Genomic DNA, 24,115 nt, shown 5'->3' on the forward strand with positions numbered 1-24,115 from the left:
CATTGAGGGAGTATAGTTTGAAAGGTCTGGAGAGAGGCCTGATGTCATTGAATGGTTTAACTATGTGTAAAATGAAGGTGGAGGAGGAGAAAGGAAAGGAAAGGAAAGGAAAGGAAAGGAAAGGGACTACTGATGTCAGCTACATCGGGTCATTAGGCGGAATCAACAACGACGAGTGACGAAGCTGGATTCGAACTGGTGCATTAACCTTTGCTTAACAAAACTGTGCTGACTATCTCGGCACGCCTGTCAGCTGCCCCACATTCACACCAAGCGCCACCTATCTGCAATCCCTGTCCATTTCCTCCATGCTTGCTTTTTCTGCGGGAGGTCGGACGTACTTGTGCATCTGCAATGAAGAAGGTTGATCCATTGCCCATCTAGGGGACACAGTTATATGAATGCATGGCATCTGTTCTTTCACAAAGAATATACATGATAGGAAGGGGAATTCTGCCTTATGCAAGACACCTTTTCAGTTTCGTTTTACCCAGACATGTTTCAGCACTTTTTGTGCTATCTTTTGTGGGTTATTTTATTTTCTTACTGTAAATGTTTTGTTACATATTGTAGCGGCGCCACGCTTAGGATAGGGAAAGTTAGTTTTGTGCAATATTCGGAACACGATTTACAGCCAGGTGCAGTCTGGATTGCAGTAAGTTACGCATACCAGCAGTTGCGAAGGCAAACAGAGGCCACAGAACTGGCCGTAGAACTGTTGGAGAGGGCCAACACAGCAGTTTCCATGGCACAAGTCACAGGCAGACGTGGACCACTGGCTAACCTAAGTTTTATGCGTACGTGACACAAAGCGGCACGCTTGGCAAAAGAGAGGCGCACAGCCAAGTATACATAGGTGCTGTTTTCTAACGAGATTCATTCAAGTGTAGCAGCTCTCCTGGACGGCGGGGCGTATCACACCACAGGACTACACGCAGCAACAGATGGGGCATTGCATCTCAGTCCATGGCAGATCGTTGGTTCGGACCTCTGAGGTCGACATGGGTCTGCAGCCAGCCAGCGGTGGGCCACCATTCGGCTCACTTCCGTGGGCAGTCGTCTCAGCTCCAACATACGCCGGAGAACTTCTGAGGCATGAGCCGCAGATTTAGACGCCAAATAGCGGGCGCTTGTTCATCGCTGTGATCTCAGCCATGCCGGCGAGTAGAATGGCGCAGCTGGCCGGCCACGGCTCACACTGAGCAACGCTGAGTCGGCTGCTGGCGCAGCCATCCTGACATCATCTGAACTCAGCAGCCTGGCCAAGGCCGACACAACACAGCGCTGCATTGCACAGGCCACTGGAGTGCTTCCTCAGCATTGTGGGCCCTATGACACAGACTGAGGTGAACAGAGCACTGTAGTGGAAGCCAATAAATCATTTGGAAAGTTCTCGCCGAGTTTTAATACAGCACCTCCTGGTACTCACCCACTACAATTTTAAGATTTGGACAGAATTTTGGTACAAAATATTTACAATTGTGAATGAATGATTGTTGTGAAATATTATACATCATTTGTTTAGAGTTCACAGTTCAGATATGTATTAACGACTTGATGCACTGTATTTTGTTTTTTACACTGTATCTAGTGCTCTAGTTATAGCTTAACTGGCAAAAGAGTGAGTGCATGCATTAGTTTACATACCCTACATGACGCTACTGGGTATTTATGTATATAGCTAGTCTGCTACACAATCTACAACTTGTCATCTGCAAACAGCAAAACGTAATTACATAATAAACAGAAAAGTAAAGATTACGTTTTGCTGTTTGCAGATGACAGTTGCAAATTATGTAGCAGCCTAGCTACCAACATTAATGCCCAATAGCTTCATGTAAGGTATGTAAACTAATGCATACACCCACTCTTTTGCTAATTAAGCTATGACTAGAAAAATAGACATAATATGATAAACAACATACAGTGCATCAGGTCGTTAATACATATCTCAACTGTGAACTGTACACAAATGATATGTAATATTTCACAACAATTTTTCATTCACAATTGTAAATATTTGGACCAAAATTTATCTAAATATTAATATGAACAACAGTTTTACAGTAAGAAAATAAAATAACCCACTCAAGATAGCACAAAAAGTGCTGAAGCATGTGTGGGTAAAACGAAACTGAAAAGCTGTCTTGCATAAGGCGCAGTTCCTCGTCCTATTTTCATAGGCAAGCACAGACATAAGAAGAACTTCACCACCTCAAGATGATTGGAATAGACATCTTTGGGGTGAGGCGAACGTCTATGTGTCAAAGTAACCCAAAGACAATAGATGAACTGAAGACAGCGATAACTGAGTATCTGCATTTGGTTACATGTGAAACATTGGAAAAGGTGTTCCCAAATAAATGTAAACATGTTGAACTATGCCTTCAAGAAACAGGAAAACAATTCCACCACGAACTGTGAGACCAGTGGGCACAGTGTATTTGTGATTAATATAAATAGTTAATTTAATTGTTTTAATTGTAATAACGTCGAATTCCATCTCCCATCATAACTGCAGCAACCATCAGTGAATGCCAGCTCCTAGCACAAACAGCATCATGAATGTTCTGCAAGCCTTATGTCCCTTGCAAGGCGAGGCACTTGGAGCTCGTCGCTGCGTATAGACTTTGCGGAGGCATTGTATTTCAACAAGTGATCTTGTTTACATAAATTATTTTTTATCACCAAATATCAGTTCGAACCACCAATATGTGGATCTTTCTCTTAGTATTCTTGTGCCAAGACTCCAGAACACTTTCGAAGTTCCGCTGTGGCCGCTACATGAGTGATTTGCATCTAACCCTCAGCAGGCCATGCTATATTCGTCCGTTGCAGGCACCAGAAATTTAAATTTAATTATTGTGAAGTTTTTTCCTTGTAGTATTGTCTGCATTGTAGCCTTATCCTGAAGTCAAATGAGGACAATAAACAAGTCAGGCGAAATGAGAGTGGCACTTCTGACTTGTGGTACTACAGGAGAATGCTGAAAATTAAATAATTATATCGAATAACTAACGGGGTACTGAATTGAATTTGGGAATGAAGATATTTATAGTACAAACTAACTAAATAAAAGCTCAGCTGATAGGACATATCCTGAGGCATTGATAAATCATGAATTTTGTACTGAAGAGAATGGCGATGGGGGGGTGGGGGGAGAATGAAAATAGTAGAATGAGACCAACGTTTGTTTACAGGTGGTAATTCAAATGGATGTAGGTAGCAGTAGAAATGATGAAATGAGAAGCCTTGTACAAAATAGATGAACGTGGATAGCTGTAACAAACCAGTCCTTGGACATGAAGGCGACAGCTGTAACAATGAGGGGAGCTGTCCGTGTTAAGTTACCAGGAGCGTGTGAGGTCCTTCTCATAAAGAATTCGTTGTTTTTCAAAACTGGCTTTTACTGCAGGCGAATAACAGCAGTCTATGTAAAAATCGATGTCACTATAGCAAACCTTGCAAGAGACAGTGGAGGTTTCAATTTTGAAAGACCCACCTAGCACTGGAAACCTCATGACTACTGCCAGAGCTACGACTTGCATTGGTGTTACCTTTTACATTAAGTCAGGACCACAAGACCAGGATCTTCAGATCTCAGGCCGTGGCAATATTCATTCAACAGACAACCCGCCAGAACAGACACATATATCAACAGATATATTTTCACAAGTTCTTGTGTCAAGGCAGAGATCATCGCAACTATTAGGCCCAGTTCACGTGCAACATACATATCAGTCTTTTTCCTCATCACAAGCATTTCCACTGCAGTAGTATACCTCCAACTATTTTAGAAATTTTTTAAATTTATGTTCATAGACGTATTAGAACAATAATGTCGCCCAAGTTTCCAACAAAAATTAACAACTGGGAGCAGAAATTACCTACATGAAATTACCTATCAAAGGCCTGTGGCCTGAACGCATCTGAGGTGTAACATTCTTTGTAGAAATACTTCTCTATTCGCTCACTTTGAGATTCCTTTGTTAACTAAACGGAATTACTTGTTTATAGTACAAATAACATAGCACGTTGGTGAAAAAGCATGAAAGTTGTTTGTTAATCAAATTTAATTTGTTGCATGACCTAGTTCACAAATGCATTTCAAAAAGAGAAAATAGGTAACTTCTGATGTATCGATTCGTGCATAATCACTGTATATCATGTATATCACAGAAGCTTTGTCAGAAAATGCTGTCAGTAATGTTTAACCCTTGTATGTTGTGGCATAATTTCATGCCCTCGATAGAGTAACTACTGTAGTTATTTTCAAAGGGAGTAAGTGGAGTAAAGTGCTTACCTCATCGTACACTTCATTCTCAGGGAGAAGCAAATTTCCATGATCATCCATCATTACATCCAGAAAAGTTTTTCTCTTCTTTGGTAACGCTTTGGATCGTCTCTCCCTCATAATTGCAAGTCCTTGCTTCGCCATGCCGTTATACATGTTCAGCTGTCGTTTTAATGCTTCACCATCAGGTGACAGTGAGATTATCCAATCAATTTGCAACCATGGCTGGTAAAATCTCTTCTGTTACAGTAAACACAATAAATTTGAATACAGAACAATTAAATTAGGAAAACTGTTTATTTAATTTCCCTACAAAGCAATTGTTTCATGGAGACTGTGGTGAAAACTCTGTATAGCAAAGAAACAAAAATAAAAAAACACATATAAAATTTAACTTGTTTATTTAAGTTCTTGCATTCATTATAATAGGAATCGAAAGATCAAACTGATTTTTAATAAGTGTGGAAGGAATACATTCGATAAAAAAATCGCAAATAAAGTGAAAAGTGGACACACAGTGTTCAGCCTTAAAGTAAAAAAAAATCTTTTTAAGTAAATTATGTCAGGTACAACGTTTGTTCAGTGTCACCCTGTTGTGAAGAAGCTTATAGCTGTAATACAGTGTGGAACTGTAGAACCTTAGGTGTCCATCCAGTCATGTAGTAAGTATTTCGCCAAGCAGACTCATTGTCATCTTCAGGTGATCCCTGATGAAGAAACACGTTCTTATATTGTGACGTCTGAACCAGTGTTAACACTGGAAATCACAGCTCACAGCTGAGTGCATTTAATCCCATGCACTACCACCACCTTCCATGGCCGATGTACAGATAGACAAGAATGGACTGATCGAGCAGGTAATGGCCAATATGTAAAGGGTACTGAAAGGAGCGAAGCATCAGTCATCAAGAGTCACCTGAAGATGGCAATCAGTCTGTCTGTCAAATCACAAACAATGTGTGATAGTTTTGTTGGTTATTTCTTCAGCAATAATATAATAAATAATGTACGTTTTTTTAGATTATTGGGACACTAGGAGGTCCTAATATTTTTCTAATTTGAGGTCTTATGGTTAATCTTTGCTATCTAAACAACTGAATCCATCACCTAATAAGGCCAGAAACAGAACAACATCTTAGCGTCTACTTTAGGACTTTATTTGGCAATAAATATCATACCAAATTATCATGAGCTGTTTTGTCACATTTATCTGATGTTGATTACCTGTTTAATGTGCAGTCCTCCACTATGTCTGGTCAATGTATGATAAGCCTCAATTCTTACAGAAACATATTTATTATTGGCTCTTGAGTACCCAACAGTAAAGTGTAATAAAAAGCTACTTCAATGAATGAATATGGCTTTCAAACACCGACAGTGGAGAATCGTTTCATGTAAGAAGCATCTACAGCTCTACAGGTTACAGCTATACTCTATTAGCCTCAAAGAGGTGAAGAATGGCATTACATTTTTGTATGGTGATCATATTTCTATCTTAAATCAAGGATGAATTAAAACTGTTTATCTGAATATGAAGAAGAACACAAAAACATAAACACAAGATATGAGAAACACATCAATAGTAATTAATACAAATGTGGCTCAAATCATATTAAAAGCAAAAAATTGGAGAGATGAAAATATTCATCCACTTAACAAAATAAAGTAGCACAATGTAGTAAAAGTGTGAGGAATATGAGATACAGATTGCCAAAGGTGAAGAAAACCCTTTCCAAGGAAATTCAAGGAAATACGTTTACTTCAATCATACATATGATGGATAATGATACACTATTCTTTTTCTGAGAGCATGTTGCTTTTATTCAGGATTGCAATAAACCACGTTATATAGTAAATAGAAGTCGAACTGTAATTGATGCAATTGGAAAAGTTAAAGAAGGAATCAAAGTTTTTGATGACAATGTGCAAGATTCCATCAGTATATTAAAGCCTATTGAAGAAAATATAGAAGCTGGAAAACAAATTGTTCCCTACTATCGTAAAACTTATGTTCATCAACACTTAGAAAAATTCCTAGTGATAACACCAATTAATGAATTTACTTATACTTTCTGTTACTCAGATGACTCAGAAATATAAGATGTATTAAATAAATAAGAAGAAAACGGCAAAAATCTAAAAGATCAAAGAACTGAAAAAATCGATATAAGTGAAAGAACATTGAAATAAATTGATCATAGTGAAGGTAATGTTTTTGCATCAAGACTTTTTGGTATGTTTAAATATATTAGTTACTTACCAGTAAAATATTATGGAGATAAATTTCATATTGGTGGAAGAGAAACTGAAGATAGAGGTATATTAATAAATCTTTTAAGTAAAAATCATCTTACTATAGATAACATAAACCAAAACTTGATTCTATTGATTTATCAAACCAGATAAATATATTATTTGAGGAGATCTATATTCTGATAAAAATCCCAATAAAGCAATGTCAAGTAGAGTATAAAATACAAAAATTTGATAAAGGAAACTGTTAAAGTTGATATACCAAAATCAAGATAATCAAGTACTGACTATTCAGAAAGTGGGAAAACAAGCGAAGGATTAATTAACAAATTAAAGAAAACCTTTTGGTTATGCTTGGATGTATGATGTTAGCGAGATTAATTAACAAATAAAAGAAAATCTTTTGGACATGTTTGGATGTATGGTGTTACAGACTTAATAAACAGATTAGGTGAAAAGATATTGGTGTAGCAAAATCATAATTAGTAATTTCTACGATTTTATAGTAAATAATCCAAAAGGAATGCCTTACTTAATTAGACTTTTGAACAGTTTATTGCATACATTTTGAAAAATTGACAAATATGGAAAAGGATTAAGTAATAGATTTAGTAAGAAATTATCATTCTAAATGCATCTTTCAAGCTCTAATTCTAAGAACAAAATTAGAAAATGGATAAGTGAGAGGATGTCAAGGTATAATTCAGACAAAGCATATAGGAAACAAAATGTTTCATACAGAGGCTATACAGATTTATAATCTAGACATGAAGCAGATAAATAACTTCAGCAAATTGCAAAAGAAAAAATGGAGGCTTAAGATGTACCATTTAGAGAAAAGATAGCTGCAATAGCAGTCAAATGAATAACACATGGAAAACAAAATTAGGAGTAGGATTAACAATTGGTGATAATGATTAAAGATTATAAGACTTTTTGATATTTTTTATATATGTAAATGAATAATTTCAGCATCGATTATTTTGTGCTACCAAGGGGCGAAACTTCAAGTAAATCCATGAAAATGAAAGACAATAATAACCAGTTAATTAGTACTGATAAGTGTTAAGTGATGCTCACAAAAGAAAAGTAGATATGCAGAAAACTGGAAGCAATTTCCACATAACATTAGATATACCAGATATGAAAAAAATATTGGTTATTTAACAAAAAAGAGAGGAGGAACAGGTTTAACAAAACATGAGAGAGGTATTTTTGCTGATTCTATAAGCAGTATAAGGAGAAATTGGTTAATGAGCCTGGAGATCCTCAGCTGTCAGTAAATAATTTCCCAATGAACAAGAAACAGATGCTGAATTGGAAGAACAAGAAAGACATAATTTAGCAATAGAAAAGACAAGTATATCAATAAAAACTCGATGATGGGATTAATAAATATTATAGAGCAACAAGAAATATTGATGTAGAAAATTTAATTGGCATTATTTTATTCATTTGGTGGCAATACATCAGAATAAGTAATTAAATATTTAGGTCAAAAGGAATTATATTACAGTCTTGAAGGAACATAAGATTATGATAAGGTTGTATGTGGTCAATCTATTGCCCAATAATTCTAAGCTTAGTGATATTTTGGATCCAATATTTGTACATATTTGGAAATAAATTAAACATAGATGGTGCTGTAAAAATTAATTAATATAATTAGAAAAAATTAAAAATCAGAATAAAAAGCTTTCAATCAGAAAGTAAAGGATATTAGTTGAACAATTTCATAGTGAACTGTGCAACTTTTTCAGATAAAGGCTATATTGATTTTAATGACAGAAGATTAATAGATGTAAATGATGAAGGTGATAGAAAAGAAGTACTTTATTTTAGAAAATGAATTAAGTAATATAATCATAAAATGTGAATTTGCATTGTTTTACCACAATTTAATTATTGTATCACCATGTACATCTTAATGAAAAAATTAATCTACTTCATAATCCCAATTACGTTACTATAACACATATTAATGAATAGAACAATTTGTCATAGAAGAAGCTGAGTAGCACTGTGGTTTAATTGTTATGATACTAAACTGTTACATGGAGAGATCATGACTTCAAAACTCACCTGGACTGGATACTTATAGAACCTACTCGAACTGAATATAGAAATTAAAATTGTACAGTCCATGTGAGTTTTGAACTCATGACCCTCCCTGCAACAGTTTAGTATCATCACCACTACCCCACAGTGCTACTCACCTTGCTCTGTGACATTGCTCCCTCCTCAAGAGAAAAGCGTCACGATGTTACGTCGTCCTAGTCCGGGAACGAGTCATCGGTCCTGCATACTCCGATTGCCAATGACTGATTCTCGCCCTGGCGGTTTTCTCCTTAGAACTTCGTTTGCCGCTACTCTCTTCGTCACCTTTCCTCTTGTTGCCTGTCGCTGGAACTTGGAATTTACCCTGGGTTGTAAGATCCTTATATGGCTTCATTCGAAAGACGTAGATGGTATCTCTGATCTTTCGTCGCCTTATGTCGGGATCGAAATCTTCAACTTCGTAAGTAACATCAGGCAACTGTCTTACAACCTTATAAGGTCAAAAGTAACGCCTGAGCAGCTTCTAGAGAGACCAACCTTCCAAACAAGGTCACTAGGCTGGTAGACAACAGGGCGGTGGTTTGCGTCATACCTTCGATGGTGATTTTGTTGAGCCTGCAGCGTGCAGAGTCGAGCTAACTGTCGCGCTTCGTCAGCTATGGTTAACACCTAGCTCATATAGTCATCGTCCAAGTCATCTTAATGTAACGGAAACGCAATGTCCATCGTCGTAGTCGCCTCACGCCCATGCTCCAGCAAATATGGCGTAAATCCGGTGGTGTCTTGTTTGGCGGTGTTGTAGGCAAACGTCACGAAAGGTAGCACCTCATCCCAGTTGCTCTGCTCAACACTGACGAACATTGATAGCATGTCGGCCATGGCGTTCAGTAGGCACGTTAGTTTGCGGACGGTAGGCAGTTGTCATGTGATGCGTAATGTTGAACCGACGGTTAGTCTCAGTCACAAGATTCGATTGAAAAACTTTCCCTCGATCCGATTAGTAGATAGTGTCGGAAGTCCCATGCAGCTTTTCGCGGATGATGCTGTAGTATATAGAGAAGTTGCAGCATTAGAAAATTGTAGCGAAATGCAGGAAGATCTGCAGCGGATAGGCACTTGGTGCAGGGAGTGGCAACTGACCCTTAACATAGACAAATGTAATGTATTGCGAATACATGGAAAGAAGGATCCTTTATTGTATGATTATATGATAGCGGAACAAACACTGGTAGCAGTTACTTCTGTAAAATATCTGGGAGTATGCGTGCGGAACGATTTGAAGTGGAATGATCATATAAAATTAATTGTTGGTAAGGTGGGTACCAGGTTGAGATTCATTGGGAGAGTCCTTAGAAAATGTAGTCCATCAACAAAGGAGGTGGCTTACAAAACACTCGTTCGACCTATACTTGAGTATTGCTCATCAGTGTGGGATCCGTACCAGATCGGGTTGACGGAGGAGATAGAGAAGATCCAAAGAAGAGCTGCGCGTTTCGTCACAGGGTTATTTGGTAACCGTGATAGCGTTACGGAGATATTTAACAAACTCAAGTGGCAGACTCTGCAAGAGAGGCGCTCTGCATCGCGGTGTAGCTTGCTCGCCAGGTTTCGAGAGGGTGCGTTTCTGGATGAGGTATCGGATATATTGCTTCCCCCTACTTATACCTCCCGAGGAGATCACGAATGTAAAATTAGAGAGATTCGAGCACGCACGTAGGATTTCAGACAGTCGTTCTTCCCGCGAACCATACGCGACTGGAACAGGAAATGGAGGTAATGACAGTGGCACGTAAAGTGACCTCCGCCACACACCGTTGGGTGGCTTGCGGAGTGTAAATGTAGAATGTAGATGTAGATGAATTAACGACCTCGGGGCAATGTGTTTAATACAATGTCTTCCACGATGAATTTGGCTACCTCGGTTGCTTCGGCTGTTTTCACGTCTTTTGTAATGGCATAACATGTAAGATAATCAGCGCAAAGAACAATCCATCTATTGCTGGCAGCAGAAGTTGGAAATCGTCCGTGTAGGTAAATCCCAAAACGATGGAATGGCGTTTCGGCTGGTGGAATTGGTATGAGTTAGCCAGGTGGTTTCTGAGGAACTGACTTTCTCCTCTGGCACTCTCGACAATATGACACATAGTAACGGACACTCCTAAATAAACCTGGCCAGGAAAATCTCTTGCAGATCCTATCATATGTCTTAATAAATCCTACATGTCCGGCCTCAGGTGTGTCATGAAATTTCTGTAGAATATCTAAGCTCATCTGTTTAGGAATCACTGGTAGCCACTTATTTCCAAACGGATCAAAGTTTTTCTTGTAAAGTAATCCATCAACTTCATTAAATTGGCCTTTCACGTCCTCTGACCCATTTAAGGCGAGCATAATTTGAGATATCTTGGCGTCCTTCTTCTGCTCAGCAGAGAGATCCTGGAGTGCAGTGAGACAGTCAGTATCTTCATTAAGGTCTTGATGGTCTTGCACAGGGTTTATTGAGAGACAGTCAGCGTCTTGGTGTTTTCTTCCACTTTTGTACACTATGGTAATGTCATACTCTTGAAGACGTAGTGCCCACCTGGCGAGTCGTCCTGTTGGATCCTTAAGACAGTCAACCAACAAAGTGAATGATGGTCTGTAACAACTGTGAATGGCCTTCCATAGAGATACTGGCGAAATATGCACATGGCCCAGATCACAGCAAGACATTCTCTTCCTATAGTTGAGTAGTTTCTCTCGGCTTGTGTAAGTGTCCTAAAAGCATAGGCTATAACCTTCTTTTTCCATCCGAAATTTGCACCAGAACAGCATCAATCTCATACCTGCCGGAGTCTGTGTGTAGTTCTGTAGGTGCTCTCTTATAATACATACCAAGTACAAAGTCAGTCGTCAGAGCTTTCCGCAGCACATTGAAAAACTCTTGTTGACCACTACCCCAGATAAATTTAACATCAGCTTTTAACAACTCTTGGAAGGACATGGTTTTCATACAAAAGTCTTTGATAAAACTATCGTAATAAGAAAAGAATCCGAGGAAGCTTCTCAACTCTTTAATACTTTTCGGAATAGGAAATTCCGTTATAGATCTCATCTTATCTGGGTCTGGCCGCACAACTTCGTTTGACACAAGGTGTCCAAGTATTTTGATTTCTTTTGCTCCAAAGAGACACCTTGATGGATTAAGTTCCAGTCCGCCTTGTTGGAGACACTTAAGAACGGCCCTCAGTCTTTTTATATGTCCATCAAAGGAACCAAGAACACTATAATGTCATCTAATAACAAACACACATCTTCCACTTCAGGTGTCTTAGAAGAGAATCCATGATCTGTTGAAAAGTTGCTTCAAATGAAGCCCTATAAGGATCCTGCAACCCAGGGTAAATTCGAAGCTCAAGTGGCAGGCAACAAGCGGAAAGGTGACGAAGTGCGTAGTGGCAAAAGAAGTTTCTAGAAGATCACCACCAGGGTGAGATTCAATCATCAGGAGTAAGAGTATGCAGGATCGATGACTTGTTCCTGGACTAGGAGGAGGGAGCAATGTCACAGAAGAAGCTGAGTAGCACTGTGGTTTAGTCATTATGATACTAATCTGTTGCATGGATGATCGTGTGTCCAAAACTTACAGGGGCTGTACAATTTTAAAATCTATATTCTATAAGTATCCACAAATGTGAACAATTATTGTACTGGAATATTCTGTAGCTGTATACATACTGTATGTGCTCTGGCCAGAGGCAGATTTCGCTGTCCTCTTGTATGTGCTGAATAAACCTTCGTTAAGTGAAGTTAGTGTTCATCATTCATCTAATTACACCTTTTTCTATGTTGCATTATTTAATCAGAAAGATATCTATGCAAAACATTTTGTAGATGTAAAAGAAAGCAAAACTATTGATAAACAAATAAGGAAATGAACACCAAATTGTAATTGTGACTACGGTTTCATGCTGAAAAAATATCATTGATAAATATATAAACAAAGTTTTAGCATTTGATGCTCTGTTATTACATTAAGTGTGAATGATAATCTGCGTGATATTAATAATAATGGTCAATCAATTGTAGTGCAAAAATCAATTTATTAACTGCAACATTAAAAGATACAATTAAAACTGTCACTATAAATAAAATAAATTGATTTGATGAAATTTAACCTACACAAGCGACTGTCTGAACCTCATTGTCAGTCATTGATGACGATCAAAATTGGTGTCTTAAGCACATAAGAATTACTGAAACTCATCATCTTCACAGAACAATAATCTTAAATGCACAACAAAGGAATCTACATAATATCTAGAATGAGCAAAGTAATTTTGTTAAAAAAATTTATAAATGACTGTGAAGAAATTATGAATTAATTACATAAGACAGTGAGGAAAATTTTTAAGAGATGAAATTTTGTTTTGCTTCATTTAGATAATTTGTAGCAAGCAGACTTATTAGAAATAGGTATAGCAAATTTAAAAGGGATTTCAATAATGAATGAAAGATGTCAAGAAATATAAACTGTAATTGATGTTCTTTAAAAATTTACTTAGGCTATTCCAGTTAAAGAGAAAATGGTGTCAGAACTCAGAAAGTGTATGATCACTGATCATTATGATTGTAACAAGAGACAAAAGTTTACTGGATATAATAATCTAAGAAAACATTTTTAATTGATTTTGTAACTGATGATAATGACAAGGAAATGAATATTTCGAAATGGATAACTTGTGTTGACATTGAATATGATGACAAAATTTTTGAAAATAATGATACTAAACAGGTGAAAAACTATTATCATTTTCTACGAATATATTTGTTAAATAAAAAAATAGGAAAGGAGTTTGTTAATGTCATGTTAAAAAGGCATTGGAAAACAGATTATGATCTATAAATTTTGAGAACAATCAAAACTAGATTGCTCTATATTTGATTTTTAATGTGTGGTAATAAATAATTATGGATTGTACAAGAAATTTCAATTACATATTGTATTTAAATTTTATTTTATACTTTTCTTAGATTATAATATGAAATCCTTGGATTCTGAATGGCAATGGAATTTGAATTTCAAATACAAAATTATATGATCATGAATGAAAGAGATTTGATTAAATGTTATAGAAATGGGAAAAAAGAGATTGTATCATGAATGTGTGGAATTAAAGTTTGAGGATCTGGTCAGAGTCTAAATCAAGTTCCTGGATTACTTTTAGCAATTAGAAAATATATTTCATTAAAAGAATCATCTTATTTCTAATGATAAAAAATTAAAAACCTTATGTTAATGTTAAAAATAATGATAAAAATATGTTTTGTGCTCTATAAAATAAGTATTACATCCTGTGAATTAAGTTCCACAAACGATTAGTAAATATTACAATGTGGGTGTTCGTACTGATCAAAAATTTGAAACTTCTGAATTTAGAATTTAGACTCATAAGAATCAAACATTGAGATTTAAATTGATGCATCTATTAATGTTTATTCATTTCATGAAAAATATCAAGTATATCAACTGAAGACAATGAAATGGAAACAAGACAAGCATATCAATCACCTTTATTCCAAGAACGAAAAAAACTAATATTATTGCTAAAGAAAAACTTTGTCATGACTTATTTCAGCTCAATTAACATGTCATACAGAATTGTAATTTATTTGTGAAATAAAGTTTAACCCACTGGTTTTTGTTATATCATTAAATATATGACTGGATATAACCTAAATCCAGGTGCATATAGAGGATCAAATTGGCACAAAAATTTATCAAATGAATTAAAAAAGAAGTTGAAGATATTCATAGTCTACACTCTGAAATTGAAGAAATTATCCCACTGAGATCTGAAGAAAAATCAAGTCATAATAAATCTGATACATGTTCATTATGTTCAAGTCAATACTCCAAAAAAAGACGAGAAATCTGGTCATCATACTCATTTACCTGGGAAATATATAGGACCATTATACAGTATTTGCTTTTTAGAACTAAAACATCCTGATTTACACAAACTTATGTACATAAACTCTGTGAGTATGACACTGATTCATTCATAACAGACTTCAGTTATAGCGAAAAGTGTATAGATTTAATATGAGATAAGCTTAGTTTTGTGAAGAAAACAGAAAACTTGTAAAATACATATATTGATACATTTAAATTTGTAGGTTCTTCACTTATTAAGTTTTCATCAAATTTAAGAAAGGCTCAAATCATAATTTTTTCCTGAAAATTCTGTAATTAAAATGTTGATTATCCTAATAATTTTATAGATAACTGGAAAAAGTTGAAAGGAAAAGATCTCTCATCAAAACAAAAATTGTGTTATATATTTAATGAATGTGATATTTGTGAAAGTTGTAAACTTAGAAAATTGGTCTTTGGAAAAATTTACTATAAATAATCCTAGTCAATATCCTGATTTACATCTCAGATCTAATGTTTTGTTCTCATATGGTGTTTTTTAAAATTTAAAAGACTGTTATAAAAGCTCACGACCAATAATTGTTATTTTGTGTTCATAAGCTGGGATTCGAATTAATAAAATGTTGCAAAATTTATGTCATAGCAAGTAATAAACATTAGAAGCATCGTGACTAAAATAAGATATCATATTATTTAACATAATACACATAACATAATAAAATAATATATATTATTTAACATAATACAAATAATTTATAAGTCTGAACTATGAGTCAATATTTAGCTTATGACAGATTTGAAAGAAACAATTCAAATAATTTTGATTGTACTTCATTTAGTGTGGATATATATTTTAAACAGATGTAGAATATCAAAAAAATCTACTGGTTGAACATACTATTTATCACTAGCTACTGAAAATGAAATTGTGCCAGGGACTAAAGAAGAAGGTTATTAGCAACACTGAATGACAAACATAATTATGTAATTCAGCACAGTATTTAAAGAGCATGATTAGCTGAAAGAGTATGTCAGTTTAGTTATGGAAATGATGACTAAAGTAAAAAAAATATTTGGAGAAGATGTTTACATCTAATGAGTAATTCAGTATGAGGAAAGAGGGATGGAAAATATTAGAAACATAGTGGTTATAAAATTAGATCCAGATGCAAAAATGTGTGAAGGACAATTTTTAATGAAATTCTTGCTGCAATTCATAAGAAGGAAACTAAACAGATATTTAACAAACCAATTTAAATTGGAATGATCATACTTAATTTGTCAAAAGGTTTGTTTTATAATTTTTATGTATACATAGAACTATGAAACAATAAAAAATATAGAAAAAGTGAGTGTCATTTTCAAGATACTAATAGTTATATTTATAATATAAAAATGAAAATTTTTCTGAAATGTGAAGAAAGTGTTTGTTATATTTGATAAAAGTCATTACATGAAAGATATTATTTTAATCATTTCCAAAGTAAATACAAAACTATTAGTTAAATGAAAGATGAATGTAAATGAAAAATAATGTAAGTGTTTTGTGGTTTGAGATCTAAAGTACATATGGATATAATTGGTGATATTGTGGAGAAAAAGTTCTAAAGGAGTTAAGAAATACATTGCAAAGAATCAACCTTATTACAAAGATTGATTGTTTCGAATATTAAACGACACACAACTGTGAACTTGTTTCAAATTAATGTGTATGTAGTTTATTTTGTAGCACTTAGTAAAAACATCACAAAGTCGTTATGGTGAAACAAATCACGAAATTTGAAGAAAATTTCATGGAAATTGATTGAAAAGTTGTCATAGTGGCAGGAAAATGATTTGTAATTAAAAAACAATTGGGAGAAAAATGGTGAAACAACTTAAAAATAGTGGAGGTATTCCAAAGAAATGATGGAAAGTTTAGTATAAATGGTAGAAAAATGGCTAATTTAATTTGGTGATATCCATTGACAACTTTATACTGTGATTTTCTGATAATTGGGAAAAACGTTTTCCATAATAGTTTCAACCAAGTTCCACTTTATTTAGTTGCAATTTAGTGGTTGTCCCATTATCTTTGAAACTGCACCAGAACATGGAAACTCTATTTGCTCAGTGCCACATCAAAGTCAGATATGAACATCTTTACCACAGACATTAGTGACATCTCACTGCAATCCACAATGTTGACTGGGACAGGGTGAAGAAGACATGCCCTCTCTCTTAGCTAGGCAGAGCCCTTGCACTGACATCAGTATTAGAGTCAAGCAAGAAAGAGCTCTGCCACTGGCCTCAGCTGAAGAAGTCATCATCATTCAGTTGGACTAACATGTTAATCAGGTCTCAAATGGAAATGTTCTTCAGGAAATTTTAAAGACTGTACTTCAAGAGTTTATTAACTAGTGCATCAAGTAATGCCTTAGTAGTAAATGACAGCTGTAATTTTTCAGTCACTCCTGGGCAAAGGACTCATTCAAGTTAATTGAATCATTTTAAAATTTCTTCGAGTCCATTGCTGGCACTGATACAGCAACCAGAGTGAGATGTAAGACAATGATATAGTCTTGATTGTAGAGATTTAATTTTCAAATTTGAGTCATGGATTTCACCTGTGACATGCATCTCCCATGACCAGTTTCTGTAATCTGAATGCGCATAAACAGGCAAAATACATTACTGAAGTTCAAAAATAAAAACCTCTGGAACCAAGAGTGTATTTTTATCACATTCGTGTAAGAAAGCGATCTAATATCTCATATGTTATAGTTCCAGTAAGAAATCTCACAGTCAAAAAACCTACAGTTATGACCAGACGACTAAAGTTTCATCTGGTCATGACAAGAACCCAGTGCTGAAGTGGAGTACCATTATATAATTCATTTGCAGCATGTGAAGGGAAATAACAATATAACAGTCCCTGCTTATTTGAGGGATGTATAGGACAAATAATGTACCATTTTGTGAGACAGTAGTCGAATGATGAAGATGCACCCACTACGTTAATCAAACAGGTATCCATGGTGAAGATCAAAGTCATGGGTAGTGTCTCTGTGAAAAACTCGAAATCACATGACAAATCAAGCCCTTTTGTTCAAAGACATGCTTATCAGAATCATGGATTACTTTCCAATATCTTGCATGACATTTTAAAAATGATGAAGCTGGTTGCTCGTTTGGATTTTGTGACTACTCACACCCATTCAAAAACCCTGACAAACTGGGCAGCAGCAGAAATGTAGGAGCTGTCTCAGACTAGTCCAGATCACTTCTTGAGTGTATGACCCTGGGATAAATGAGCAGGCTGTGAAAACATGGGGACCAATCACCACCAAAAACGGAGAAGACCCAACTGAGCCATGTCGGCTTGTATAGCATTCTCTTTCAAGTAACTTCCTCTGTCGTCTGGGCAACTTCCTCTGCTTGGTTTCCCAGGCTAGTGAAGTGGCGCGACCGCCACTCCACAGCTGGTGGACCAAATTTTCGCATGGTTCAAGTCTCGTTTAGACAATGCTGGGAGGAAGTTGACGCCCTGAGCTGAAGCAGTTGGGAAGGTGGTTGGCTATGGTAAGTGAGCAAAGACTCCATCTGTTTACAGCTGATGGCTATTGGTTTTCCATCGAAAGTGTGTTGCCACCACCGCCCATTGTGCTGCCATTCTCTTAGTAACAAGCTTTTGGTTGGCAATTCACTTGCAACATTTTCTCTTGCCTCTGATTTAATCGGAAACAACCATTGGTTGATCAGTTGGTCGTCTCATCAGACGACGTGATTAGTTTTAGCATTGTTTGAGTTGCTTTTGGTATTGTTTTTTGGTGAATCTGTGAAAGGGTCCAACTAATAAGAGTCGTGCTGGGATAGTCAGGATAATTATTGTGTCGAGTTGTGAAACTTGTTTTTAAATGGTGTCTTAGAATTACATTGGTCATCTAATGGGGTGTCCATTAATGCGAGCTGCATAAGGAGATGGCTGTCATGTAGCAAACACAATGGACTGTTGATGAATGCTCTATATTAGAAAGGTGCAGTATTTTTATCAAGTGAAAGTTTTGAATGAGTAGTCAGTCTTAACTGTACTGTTCTGTACTGTATTGTGGAGGCAACTTATTGTAATTACCTTGGATTAAGGTTGTGTTTAAATATTAACCTCTTCTTGAAATGTTTGTCCATATATGTATGATCAGAGTTCTGAGAACAGATAGCATTTTGATTGCAATTAACTTTGATTATTTCTTTGGCTTAAGTGTTCTAACATTATTTAATTGTTTGTCATTTTTTCTTAAAAGAAGTGGAACAAATTTGCAGACGGTTGAAGTGGTGAATTATTGTTGTGTTTTACATGGTTAATGTTCATCTAACACCAATATCAGACTCTCAGTTTTGCAGGTAGTTAACCATTGTGCACGCTGACACGGCTCCTGGTTGTCCAATTGACCAACAGATTGATCCAGTGTGCCTCACCAGCCAGCTGACTTGATGATGGGAGAGGAAGTGGGTGCAGTCCTGGGTGGAGACTATTAGTGGCACCACATTGTGGTTGCCATTCCATGCCGGTTGCAGGTAGCTGGCCACCTTATGTTAAGTTCTTATGCTTATTGAGATGCTATATCCTGGGGATATACTTAATTTTCCTTGTTAAATTTGGCCTGGCCTGCCTTCCCCTCACGGAATCAAGCCTCAAAATTGCGCAAATCGGAATGTTTGAAGCCATCAGGCAGTCACTAAATTTCACAAAGTTAAAATCTATTGAAAGTTCAGTTCACCACAGAGAAAGGAGAAAGATGTATGTGCACACACACACACACACCCACACCCACACACGCACCCACACACACATACACACACACACACACACACACACACACACACACACACACATATATATATATATATATATATATATATATATATATATATATATATATATACAGGGTGAGTCACCTAACATTACCGCTGGATATATTTCGTAAACCACATCAAATACTGACGAATCGATTCCACAGACCGAACGTGAGGAGAGGGGCTAGTGTAATTGGTTAATACAAACCATAAAAAAATGCACGGAAGAATGTTTCTTAACACAAACCTACGTTTTTTTAAATAGAACCACGTTAGTTTTGTTAGCACATCTGAACATATAAACAAATTCGTAATCAGTGCCGTTTGTTGCATTGTAAAATGTTAATTACATCCGGAGATATTGTAACCTAAAGTTGACGCTTGAGTACCACTCCTCCGCTGTTCGATCGTGTGTATCGGAGAACACCGAATTATGTAGGGATCCAAAGAGAAAGATGATGGACCTTAGGTACAAAAGAGACTGGAACAGCACATTACGTCCACATGCTAACACCTTTTTATTGGTCTTTTTCACTGACGCACAAGTACATTACCACGAGGGGTGAGGTACACGTACACACGTGGTTTCCGTTTTCAATTACGGAGTGGAATAGAGTGTGTCCCGACATGTCGGGCCAATAGATGTTCAATGTGGTGGCCATCATTTGCTGCACACAATTGCCATCTCTGGCGGAATGAATGTCGTACACGCCGCAGTACATCTGGTGTAATGTCGCCGCAGGCTGCCACAATACGTTGTTTCATATTCTCTGGGGTTGTAGTCACATCACGGTACACATTCTCCTTTAACGTACCCCGCAGAAAGAAGTCCAGAGGTGTAAGATCAGGAGAATGGGCTGGCCAATTTATGCGTCCTCCACGTCCTATGGAACGCCCGTCGAACATCCTGTCAAGGGTCAGCCTAGTGCTAATTGCGGAATGTGCAGGTGCACCACCATGTTGATACCACATACGTCGATGCGTTTCCAGTGGGACATTTTCGAGCAACGTTGGCAGATCATTCTGTAGAAACGCGATGTATGTTGCAGCTTTTTGGGCCCCTGCAATGAAGTGAGGACCAATGAGGTGGTCGCCAATGATTCCGCACCATACATTTACAGTCCACGGTCGCTGTCGCTGTACCTGTCTGAGCCAGCGAGGATTGTCCACGGACCAGTAATGCATGTTCCGTAGATTCACTGCCCCGTGGTTTGTGAAACCCGCTTCATCGGTAAACAGGTAGAACTGCAAGGCATTCTCTGTTAATGCCCATTGACAGAATTGCACTCGATGATTAAAGTCATCACTATGTAATTGCTGATGTAGCGACACATGAAACGGGTGAAAGCGGTGACGATGCAAATGGTTCAAATGGCTCTGAGCACTATGGGACTTAACATCTGTGGTCATCAGTCCCCTAGAACTTAGAACTACTTAAACCTAACTAACCTAAGGACATGACACATATCCATGCCCGAGGCAGGATTCGAACCTGCGACCGTAGCAGTCGCGTGGTTCCGGACTGAGCACCTAGAACCGCTAGACCACCGCGGCCGGCGGTGACGGTGCAGTATGCGCATGACACTACTTTGACTCAGTCCACCGGCTCTTGCAATGTCCCGTGTACTCGTGTGGGTTCATGGCAACAGCAGCTAACACACCAACTGCACCCGCTTCTCCCGTTTACGTGCTACGACCATACCTGTTGCATACAGTTGGCGGTAGATGTTTTGCAATGTGCGGCACGTTGGATGCTCTCTGTCCGGGTACCGTTCTGCATACACCCTGCAGGCTTCAGCTGCATTTCGTCGACACTCGCCATAGATGAGTATCATCTCCGCCTTTTCAGAGTTCAAATACACCATGGTCACAGTTCCTACAACACTACCCTATCACAGACGTCTTGTAACACGGTGTACTACAGTTGGTCTGCGTGCGGAGACGAATGCAGAATAACAATAGCAGCAAGCGCTACATGCGGACACTGCGACAGCTAGACCAAACAACAACAGTGCACTACAGCCACACTCGTAAACACGGTCGTCATCGTAAACATGTCCCTACAGATGCTGCTCGCCGACCGTGGCCCGTGTTACAACACGCAACTGAACATGGGAGGTTTCAAGCGTCAATTTTAGATTACAATATCTCCGGATGTAATTAACATTTTACAATGCAACAAACGGCACTGATTACGTATTTGTTTATATGTTCAGATGTGCTAACAAAACTAACGTGGTTCCATTTAAAAAAACGTAGGTTTGTGTTAAAAAACATAATTCCGTGCATTTTTGTATGGTTTGTATTAAACAATTACACTAGCCCCTCTCATCACGTTCGGTCTGTGGAATCGGTTCGTTAGTATTTGATGTGGTTTACGAAATATATCCAGCGGTAACGTTAGGTGACTCACCATATATATATATATATATATATATATATATATATATATATATATACACACTCCTGGAAATTGAAATAAGAATACCGTGAATTCATTGTCCCAGGAAGGGCAAACTTTATTGACACAGATACATCACATGATCACACTGACAGAACCACAGGCACATAGACACAGGCAACAGAGCATGCACAATGTCGGCACTAGTACAGTGTATATCCACCTTTCGCAGCAATGCAGGCTGCTATTCTCCCATGGAGACGATCGTAGAGATGCTGGATGTAGTCCTGTGGAACGGCTTGCCATGCCATTTCCACCTGGCGCCTCAGTTGGACCAGCGTTCGTGCTGGACGTGCAGACCGCGTGAGACGACGCTTCATCGCTTCATCCAGTCCCAAACATGCTCAATGGGGGACAGATCCGGAGATCTTGCTGGCCAGGGTAGTTGACTTACACCTTCTAGAGCACGTTGGGTGGCACGGGATACATGCGGACGTGCATTGTCCTGTTGGAACAGCAAGTTCACTTGCCGGTCTAGGAATGGTAGAACGATGGGTTCGATGACGGTTTGGATGTACCGTGCACTATTCAGTGTCCCCTCGACGATCACCAGTGGTGCCTCGGTCGTATGCAGTCCTGATTGTGGCGCTCACCTGCACGGCGCCAAACACGCATACGACCATCATTGGCACCAAGGCAGAAGCGACTCTCATCGCTGAAGACGACACGTCTCCATTCGTCCCTCCATTCACGCCTGTCGCGAAACCACTGGAGGCGGGCTGCACGATGTTGGGGCGTGAGCGGAAGACGGCCTAACGGTGTGCGGGACCGTAGCCCAGCTTCATGGAGACGGTTGCGAATGGTCCTCGCCGATACCCCAGGAGCAACAGTGTCCCTAATTTGCTGGGAAGTGGCGGTGCGGTCCCCCACGGCACTGCGTAGGATCCTACGGTCTTGGCGTGCATCTGTGCGTCGCTGCGGTCCGGTCCCAGGTCGACGGGCACGTGCACCTTCCGCCGACTACTGGCGACAACATCGATGTACTGTGGAGACCTCACGCCCCACGTGTTGAGCAATTCGGCGGTACGTCCACCCGGCCTCCCGCATGCCCACTATACGCCCTCGCTCAAAGTCCGTCAACTGCACATACGGTTCGCGTCCACGCTGTCGCGGCATGCTACCAGTGTTAAAGACTGCGATGGAGCTCCGTATGCCACGGCAAACTGGCTGACACTGACGGCGGCGGTGCACAAATACTGCGCAGCTAGCGCCATTCGACGGCCAACACCGCGGTTCCTGGTGTGTCCGCTGTGCCGTGCGTGTGATCATTGCTTGTACAGCCCTCTCGCAGTGTCCGGAGCAAGTATGGTGGGTCTGACACACCTGTGTCAATGTGTTCTTTTTTCCATTTCCAGGAGTATATATATATATATATAAGAACGAAACTTGTCTAGCTTGAAGAGGAAAACAAGATGGCGCTATGGTTGGCCTGCTGGATGGCGCTGCCATTGGTTAAACGGATATCAACTGCGTTTTTTAAAATAGGAACCACCCATTTCTTATTACATATTCGTGTAATACGTAAAGAAATATTAATGTTTTAGTTGGAGCACTTTTTTCCCTTTGTGATAGATGGCGCCGTAATAGTCACAAACATGTAAGTACGTGGTATCACGTAACATTCCGCCAGTGCGGACGGTATTTGCTTCGTTGATTCATTACCCGAGTTAAAATGGACCGTTTACCAATTGCAGAAAAGGTCGATATCGTGTTGATGTATGGCTATTGTGATCAAAATGCCCAATGGGCGTGTGCTATGTGTGCTAATAGGTATCCTGGACGACATCATCCAAGTGTCCGGACCGTTCGCCGGATAGTTACGTTATTTAAGGAAACAGGAAGTGTCCAGCCACATTTGAAACGTCAACCACGACCTTCAACAAATGATGATGCCCAAGTAGGTGTTTTAGTTGCTGTCGCGGCTAATCCGCAAATCAGTAGCAGACAAATTGTACGAGAATCGGGAATCTCAAAAGCGACGGTGTTGAGAATGCTACATCAACATCGATTGCACCCGTACCTTATTTCTATGCACCAGGAATTGCATGCCGACGACTTTGAATGTCGTGTATAGTTCTGCCACTGGGCAGAAGAGATATTACGGGACGATGACAGATTTTTTGCACGCGTTCTATTTAGCGACGAAGCGTCATTCACCAACAGCGGTAACGTAAACCGGCATAATATGCACTACAGGGCAACGGAAAATCCACGATAGCAGCGACGAGTGAAACATTAGCGACCTTGGCGGGTTAATGTATGGTGCGGCATTATGGGAGGAAAGATAACTGGCCCCCAT

At 38.4% G+C, this 24,115-nt stretch overlaps 1 protein-coding gene across 2 annotated transcripts in view; it reads right to left on the reverse strand.

Moving 5' to 3' along the window:
- LOC124789523 (cytochrome P450 4d2-like) overlaps positions 1-24,115 on the reverse strand; it is a 106,097-nt gene that overhangs the window by 10,425 nt on the left and 71,557 nt on the right. For both annotated transcript variants that reach the window (XM_047256911.1, XM_047256912.1), the window contains exon 5: positions 4,304-4,534. In XM_047256911.1, the coding sequence (XP_047112867.1) occupies positions 4,304-4,534 (231 nt within the window). The remainder of the gene's footprint in view (positions 1-4,303; positions 4,535-24,115) is intronic.

The sequence above is a fragment of the Schistocerca piceifrons genome, chromosome 3 (assembly GCF_021461385.2).
Source record: "Schistocerca piceifrons isolate TAMUIC-IGC-003096 chromosome 3, iqSchPice1.1, whole genome shotgun sequence".
Taxonomy (NCBI): domain Eukaryota; kingdom Metazoa; phylum Arthropoda; class Insecta; order Orthoptera; family Acrididae; genus Schistocerca; species Schistocerca piceifrons.